This window comes from Myotis davidii, unplaced genomic scaffold, assembly GCF_000327345.1.
Source record: "Myotis davidii unplaced genomic scaffold, ASM32734v1 scaffold233, whole genome shotgun sequence".
Lineage (NCBI taxonomy): Eukaryota > Metazoa > Chordata > Mammalia > Chiroptera > Vespertilionidae > Myotis > Myotis davidii.
Window position 1 is genome coordinate 3,514,355 of NW_006285917.1, and position 9,100 is coordinate 3,523,454.

Genomic DNA, 9,100 nt, shown 5'->3' on the forward strand with positions numbered 1-9,100 from the left:
TACTGCTCTTTTGTGTGTGTTTGTTTCTTCCTTGGAACACAGAATACTTCACAAATGTTAATCAGGAAAAGAATGGGGAATTGAAAAGTGTTACCATCAAAATAAACTAAATTTTACTGAAACCTTCCATCTGCATGGGAAAGAAACAAAACAAAAACGAAATGTGCATTGGTTGCTCCCTCTGTAGCACCTCTTCCATCTGTAAAATGTCTGAATCATATTTTATATGGTACAACACTGCCACTCACAGATATTCCTACAGTCCTTGTTTCTTTCTCATGGAAGTGTCACAAGCTGTACCTACCACTCTTCCGAAACTCGAAGATCAACTGTAAATGGGGGAAAAAAGTCTTGTGATGCACACTGTTCTATTTGAACAGTGACAGTTTTATAAATCAGATAGACAGGTTTTTAACTTCAGAAGTGAGGAAATGAAGAGAAGCAAATCTAACTTTCAAGAGCCAAAGGCAATTGTTTTCAAAAGAACTGGTCAAGCCAGTGGTGGCACCTCTTTGACTTTCTAGTAGGGAGAGAGAAACATTATTAATGAAATTATATATATACCTATCCCAGAGTTCTGTGGATTGAATGAGTTTAACACGTGTAAATTAGAATCATGCCTGGTAGACCAAGCACTAAGTAAATGTGTATCTTTGTGAACTGAGAGTGGAGATTCAGAGACGTGAATGAGGTCATTAGCTGGGCCTCTACCAACTACCTGCTATTAGCATCTTGCCTCTACATAGTTTTTTTTTTAAATATATTTTATTGACTCTCCACAGAGAGGAAGGGAGAGAGACAGAGAGCTAGAAACATCGATCAGCTGCAACCCAGGCACATGCCCCCAACCGGAATCGAACCCGGGACCCCTCAGTCCGCAGGCCGACGCTCCATCCACTGAGCCAAACCGGCCCCGGCGTTTCTACATAGTTTTATTTGACAAAACATGCTTCCTTTCTTCAAAGACTAATCCTTCCACCTGTTCTCTGGATCCTTACCCCTCCGGCTTCATCGGTGACCTTGCTTTGTCAATTACCACTTATTGCTATATTTGGAAACTCACTCTACTGGCTTTTTCCCCAACACAGGAATATTTTTTAAAAATATATTTTTATTGATTTCAGAGAGGGAGGGAGAGGGAGAGGCAGGAACATCAATGAGAACCATTCATCAGCTGCCTCCTGCACACCCCCTACGGGGGATTGAGCCCGCAACCTGAGCAGGCACGTGCCCTTGACCAGAATCAAACCCGCGACCCTTTAGTCCGAAGGCTGACACTCTTATCCACTGAGCCAAACCAGGCAGGGCAGGAGTATTTTATTTCTTCCATTTTTTATTAACCTCTCTCAATTTTACAACCCTCTTTTAACTATGATGCCGTTTGTTTCCTTCCTATGGACAGATAAAGCTTCCGGAAAAAGTAGCCTCCATTTAGTTACACCTCCCATCACTCCTCGCCTGAACCAGTTTTCTGTCTTCTCCCTTAACTGCAACTGAAATCCTCTGACCAAGGTAACCAGTGTCTAGATGCCAGATGCTTAGCTAGTCCCCATTTTACTCAGCTTCATTGTCGCCTTTGGCATCATTGATCCCTCTCCTCCTCTTTAAAACACTTCCTATAATTTCTATGCCCATGCTTATTTTTTTGCTCCTCTCCAGTTATTCCTTCTCCCTTTTGTGGATTCTTTGAGTCAGTGAATAAGTGGTGAGTGACTGTGAAGGCCTAGGTGTGGGCAAACTTTTTGACTCGAGGGCCACAATGGGTTCTTAAACTAGACCGGAGGGCTGGGACAAAAGCATGGATGGAGTGTTTGTCGGAACTAATATAAATTCAAAGTAAACATCATTACATAAAAGGGTAGGGTCTTTTTTTCAATCCGGATAGAACAGCCGAACAGGCCGGATCCGGCCCGCGGGCCGTAGTTTGCCCACGGCTGCTTTAAATACTGGTGGTGTTCCCCATGACTCCCATTAGTGATCCTTTTTTCACTTTACATGATTTTCCTTGGTACTATCTTTCACTTTCACGGCATCAACTACCACTTTTACAAGGAAGTCTCCCAAGTATCTAGTTGTTGACTCGAGTTCTCCTAAGGCAGAAATCTAAATATTAAGCTGTTGGGCCTCTTTTCACTTACATGTTTCATAGCACCTCAAATAAACATGACCAAAATGGAACCCAGCATCTTCTTTCCCAAATCTATTCCTCTAGGTAAACGGTCCTACATCTACCTAACTCCCCAAGTCAAAGCCTAGGAGTTATTTGAATTCCTCCTTCCTTACCGTGAATAGTCAGTAGTTGAAATCTTACAGTCCCTTACATTTGCAAGCACTGTCTCTCGTCTCCATCCCGTCACTACCCTGGTCGAAGTGCTCTTGCTTTACCACTGCAGTTATTGCAAAGGCCTCTGATTTTAACTTCTTTTCCCTACCCACACTATTTATTAGTCAGGATAATCTGAGCGTCTATTCCCTTGCTATAAATTCCTCATTGGCTCTTTTTGGCCTCCTGCATAATGGTCTAAAGTCCTTAGCGTGATATATAATACCGTCAGTGATCTATTTTTAGCTTAAGCCTCTATCGTTTACTTTTCTCCCTTCAAACCCTATAACCTAATAACAAACTACAGTCACCAGAACATGCAACTCCACCTTCCCCCTTGTTGTCTTGATCTTATCTGGCTGTTTCATGCTTCAAAACTCAGTTCAGACGTTACCTTCTCCAGCATGTATTCCTCACTATTCTCCCTCATTGTTGGATCAGGTGCCTATCCTACCTGTTTGGACAGTCCACCACACAGTACTACAGTTTGAATTTGACATTGTAGCCCTTAATTATATTATACTAGAGCAGTTGTTCTCAACCTTGGCTGCACATTAGAATCACCTGGGAATCTTTTTAGAATCCTGATTTCTGGGTCTCATCCTCCGGAAATTCTTTGTTATGGGGTGGGGCCACAACATTAGTAACAAAGAAACAAAATTTCTAGAGGATGAGGCCCAGAAATCAGGATTAAAAAAGTTTCCCAGATGATTCTAATGTGCAGCCAAGGTTGGGAACCACTGTACTAGAGGCCTGGTGCACAAAATTTGTGCAGTGTGTGTGTGTGTGTGTGTAAGTCCCTAAGCCCAGCCTGCCCCTTCTCACAGTCCGGAAGCCCTCAGGGGATGTTCTACTGACGGCTTAGGTCTGCTTCCCTGAGGGCTTCCGGACTGTGAGAAGGGGCAGGCTGGGTGGAGCCCCAGGCCAGCCCTGGGCAAGTGGCAGTGGCCATTGGGAGTGCTCACAGCCACCACCACCATGTGGGGAGTACAGGCTGCCCTCCATCAGGCCCCGCCTCCCCCGCCCCTGTCACTGCTGCCGCCATCATGTCCCCAACATTGCAAGTCCCTGCGCACTTGCTGCACACACAGCCTGCTGATCGGTCGTTACTGTGATGGCGTCCTGACCAATTTGCATATTACCCTATTATTAGTTTTCCTGTATTTCCTTGAGGGCAGTGACTTGATATTTTTCTTTCTAGCTTCAGCTCTTATTACAGTGCCTTGTGCCTAGTGAGTAGGCACTCAATAAACATGTGTTAAATGAAAAAATGTTCTCAGCTGCCTAAATAGCTTGGACCATAATTCAAAGACCAATTTTAGTGTCTGAGAACATGCAAAATTTGATGGGCTCCCATCAAGTTTCTTGAAACCAAGAAATGGAAGAACAAATTAAGTATTACTTTAAGGAAAGATGAAGTCCAGCCCAATTACACATTAGAAAAATATTAAAACTGACAATCATAAGTTTAAAACTAGCAAATGCCACATGAGTAGGAGGAAAACTAAGTTATAATTGTTACTAACAAAAGGCTTTTTAGTTTTCAAAATGACTCTACTGTTTCTTTATCTGGCCTCCTTTCATAGCACTAATGTGTTATGATCTCTGTGTTCACTTTCTTAGATCACTCTATCTTTGGGTATTACTACCTGATGTTAGATTTAAAATTTATAAATTATAATTTATCAATTCTCCCAATGTGTGAAGCATTAAACACAATCAGGCATCAATATTTATTAACACAAGACAAAGAAAACACATTCAATGAGTTAATAGAACACTGTCCAGCCAGATGTTAAATTTAAAAATGTATATCTAGTCTAATTTCAAATAAATAAAAAAACTTTATACATAATTACACAGTACTATAGTTTGAATTTGACACTGGTAAATATTTTGACAGAAAGTAAACAAAATGGCATTTAGGACTAAAAAAAGTATTCTTATATCTTTACACTCTCTTCCTCTGGACAAATAGCATGGCCATCTAACATATACCTAAACCAGAAATGTATGAATGATAATGAAAAGGCCTATTGTGTATTTGGAGTACTGCAGCCTCTTGTCCCAAATACTCTTGCTTTTACATCAAAGCAGACAACAAAAACAACACTAAGGCATAGATCATGTTGGAGTTTGAGGGTGAGGTGGTAACTCCTCATTAGCTTTAGTCTAAAGGATTCCTGGATATTTAAGAAAGTAATTTATTTGGCCAAGATATTGAGCACCATGCCTGGGGCAGAGACCTTAATAAAAAACCTAAGGCCTCAGGCCCTTTGTTGAGTCAACAAAAGCGTTAAGCAAGCATTGCCCAGGGACTAAAGGAAACACTCACAGGACCTGTGAGTAGGCAATGGTCCCTACACAGCCTGAGGCAGCACAGCTTCCTAAGGACAGGACTTGGTACTGGGGTAGGCGGGGCCCTCGATGAGGAGAAGTGCAGACTGGACTCACTGGTGCCCATGAGCATGCTGGTCTTCCCCAGGGTCTCACTGATGCAGGAGATGGCATGTGTATAGCTCTAAGAAGCCGGAGGGCCTAGGATTTTTCCTGAGGCAGCCCCTTTCCTGCTCTACCTCACTTACTTCCGCTGAGAGGCAGAAACGGGGCCCAAAAACTTTCACATGAGTAGATTTCTCTTAGATGAACGGGGGGCTTGCTATTAATTTAGTTTTCATTTTCACAGCATAAAATCTTGGACAATGTATCCAGAGTTTTGGCAAGGCTCTTTCTGTCAATAATGGCCTTTTGGGTCTGTCTTAAGAGTCAGTTTTACCACAAAGGTTCTACTTACTGTGGAAAGAGCAAGAGCACTGGGTCATCAAGAGAAGGTTTTCTTATCCAAGTCTGCACCAGACTGAGCACAAACATCTCTAAGCTAATGAGTGGGCTCTCTTCCCCTTCCAGAGGTACTTTACCAGAGCTACTGACGAAGCTCCCAAAGACACGTCTCGGCTTTCTGTCCTCATCAGGCATATTCTGGCTTTTGAGGGCTACGCAAAAGATCAATAAAGCAGCCACAGGCAAAAAGCAAAAACTAAAGATGAATCAGAAGCCTTAGGAACTATAAAACTAGCTAATTGGCCCCTAAGTAACTGGGAATTGGCCACATTTTGAGATTAATAGATTATCTTTTTTGAAGGAATGAGTATAGATCTGCACTGTCCAACATCATAGCCATTCCCCACATGTGGCTACTGAAAACTTGAACAGAGATGTGCTTAACAATACTGAATTTCAAAGAGTTAATAGGAGAAAAAAGTAAAACATCTCAGTACTTTTTTATATTGATTTCACATTGCATGGTAATTTTTTTTATATATTGGGTTAAATAAAACATATTAAGACAATTTCACATGTTTCTTTTTTAGTTCTTAAAATGCGATTACTAGAAAATTTAAAATGACAGATGTGGCTCACATGATACTTCTAGCAGACACCCTAACTTGTGCAGTAAAGAATAATCCAACCCACAGAATAGACTCTGCCTATATTTTTTTCTGAGAACTTACTATTTACTTCTCAGGGTCCCTTGTTTTTGTTTAGTGAATCAGTAAGAACTGTTCTCAGAAAATTACTTTCCAAAAGAGCAGGCTGTTTTCTCTGCCAAACAAACTGTTGCTAGTCGCTAGGATTTCTTGCCCCAATGTAAGTGCTTTGTTTCTGTACATCCTAGAACCCCTCTCATCATGTATAAATTAATTTCATCCAAAATGTTGGAAAAGAGATCTGGAACTGGTAAATGTCTTGAGGTCTGCCCTTGTGGAGAATGGGTTGGGAGAAAGGAGGATGATGTAAAAGGGAGTCATAAAGTGGCTTTGAGTCACAGACTGTAAGGGCAGCCTCTAAGAATGCTGCCACAGCGAAGGGTCTGGCCTTTGCATTACAAACCTTATTTTCAGGGTAATTACAAGTCTTAAAAATTGTTTAAAAACGTATTTAGTTTACATGATGTTACAGTGGGGTAAATAATATGTATTATTAAAATAGTCTAAATAAATATTTACACAATAGACCAGAGTGGGTCAAAGAGAACCATTCTGATTTAACATGTTAACTCTGTTCACTTTGATTTTTTTTTAATTTTTAAAAATATTTCTGTAAGAAAAAAATAAATTCAACTATATTCAAATACATGAATTATCAGACCAAAGAAAGAAACTGAGCCGGACGGAGGCCACACTCAGTCCCAAGCTCAGTCTGCTTGGCCTGGGCACCACAGTTATTTCAAAAGAGTTCCTTGCATACATCAAACTTCCCCTATCTCAGCATAAGCCTGGCTATTTTGGCAAGTCAAATTGGTCAGTTTTGAGATGTATAGTTATGTGGCCTTACGGTTTCATGTGACTTTGGTCCCACTGTCTTCCCAGCCTATCATGCTTGTTCTTAAAATCCTGGCCCTCATGAACTGGAAGAACAGAGGACACTTCAGCTTTCAGGAAAGAGAAGCTATATGTATAAACTGTAGACACAGTTTACACTGAACCTGGAAAAGAGGAAATTCTAAATTCTTATGTAGTCACTCTTAATTTGAAACACAGTTTCAACACTGGGGGCCAAAGTCAGTTATTGTGGTTCCTTAGAATAGGGTGGGATCGAATGAATCTGAGCTTTTTCATAACATTTTGATTTTTAAACTGAGATTTTTCAGCTTGTAGAATTCAGGTTGAATTCTTAAAAGCTTAAAGCTGATTCTGGGAATGCAAACTTTAAAAACAAACATAGGCAGCTTTAGTTTATAAAATACACCAGCCAATAGAGACATAGTACAATGTGCAGCGAAATCTGCAAACAATTTGCATTTTTAGTTACCTATTTAGCTACACCGCATTAAGAGCGTATCTGAAATTCTCTCCAAGTAGAAATGTTTCTGCTCTGGTGGCTGTAACTATACAAGCCAGTCTTCACTTTTTAAAGCTAAATTATGTGTATTCTTATTTACATGTTCAAAACAATGGTCAAAATGTTTTACAGTCAAGGATTATATATATAATTTTCATATTCAGTGAGTTATCCAATTTGCTTATGAGCCGACTGAAGTAAGATGAGTAGTTCCATGTTAACAAAACCCGCAGAATGTCTAGCTATGGTAAAAGGCAAAATACAGTACAGAGCGGGGAACTGGGTACCTCAGACTACCCCCTTATGTGAATTCATTAAACTCCCTTACAAAATTCTAAAATGGCATTAGATAAAAATACAAGTATATACAACAGATGAAAAATATGCAACATGCATGTAATTGCTTTAGTAACGTGCTGCTCACGCTATGTCAAAGCTCATGACTGTTAACATTTTTTTCATTTGCCATCACAGAATTCCCCTTTTCTGTGTGTTGTGTGATTGCAGAATCCCATGGGATGAGATGAAGGATACAATGTAGCCATCTCAGCTTATTTTACATCATTGGAAAGCTTGCTCCTGTCGCCGGGCTCTGGTCCTTGTGGCTTCCCAGGAGGCCCCGGTAATCTCCGCGAGGCCGGTTACATGTTATAAGCCACGTAGATGGGGTCCAACTGGTCAGCGAGGAAGCTGTCGCGGAGGTGCATCCTTTGCTTCTCTCCTCTGGAGTTGATGGGGATGACGCCTGGGTCCACCACAACCACGACGCCAACGATGAGGTAATGCTCCTCCAGAACCACATTTGTCACTAAAGGAACCAGATCTAGAGCTTCCTGTTCAGAGCCACACAGTTCCACAACCACCACCAGCAGGTTGGTCCACGTGAAGACAGCACTGAAATTTCAATGACATTCATTTTAGATGTCAGTACATTTATTCAGTCATCTTGTACAGTCATCTACCCAAGACTTAGCCCCGTTTCCCTGAGAACTGCCTTCTCTCTTAGCAGCCACGTCTGTAATATATAACCGTCCCCTACGATTACAGCTGATTAGCTGAGCCATCCAAAATCTCTTGGGAGTTTGGAACTGGGATTGAAAGTTGTTAGCTTGTCACCTGAACAGGGGACACGTGGACTTGAAAGTTCTGGGGTAGCCACATGTGCAGAGAATCACAGAGAATGGCTCTTCAGGGAGAAGAGAACGAATGAAGTGGATGTCCACATGGCTCTAGCAAGTAGGAGAACAGTGGTTCCCGATGGCCTTGTCTCTACCTTTCCTGGGACCCAGAGTTAGTTAGAAATGTTTAGGAACCTCTGAGATAGGCAGGTATTCTTTCCATTAACTTCCTCTTTTGCTTACGTTTTCTTTTTTTGAAAAGTTTCTGTTATTTGCAGTGTAAGAACTTTGACTAAGATAATATTCTTGTACCCAACAGGAAGGGAGTCGACTAGGCTTCCTCTGAGCTTGGTGCCCCACACAAGTGTGTCTCCTCTTATGCCACAAAAGTGCCATGAGGTAGTAAGTTGCTTTTCACTGAGTGGGATTGCTGGGTTAGGGGATATGACCTGACTTGCGATATGCAACATTAAACTGTTTTAATACACAGAGTCCAATCATTAAAGAAAAATGTTCATAATATCTGACTGCATTAAAAGTGGAATGTCAACCAGGCTGGGTAGCTCAAGTGGTTAGAGCATATGCCAAGGTTTTGGGTTTGATCCCCCATCATAGCACATACAAGCAGCAACCAATGGCCCAGCTGGTGTGGCTCAGTAGTTGAGCACTGACCTATGAACCCGGAGGTCACGGTTCGATTTCCGGTTGGGAAATATGACCAGGTTGTGGGCTTGATCCCCAGCAGGGAACATACAGGAGGCAGCTGATCAGTGATTCTCTCTCATCATCGATGTTTCTATCTCTTTTCCCCTCTCAC

The 9,100-nt window shown here is 41.5% G+C and overlaps 1 protein-coding gene across 4 annotated transcripts in view; it reads right to left on the reverse strand.

Annotated features, from left to right (window-relative positions):
• Positions 1-7,540: 7,540 nt before the first annotated feature.
• DIP2B (disco interacting protein 2 homolog B) overlaps positions 7,541-9,100 on the reverse strand; it is a 113,959-nt gene continuing 112,399 nt past the window's right edge. For all 4 annotated transcript variants that reach the window (XM_015559640.1, XM_006757088.2, XM_015559638.1 and 1 more), the window contains one exon: positions 7,541-8,059. In XM_015559640.1, the coding sequence (XP_015415126.1) occupies positions 7,807-8,059 (253 nt within the window). In that variant the 3' untranslated portion in view covers positions 7,541-7,806. The remainder of the gene's footprint in view (positions 8,060-9,100) is intronic.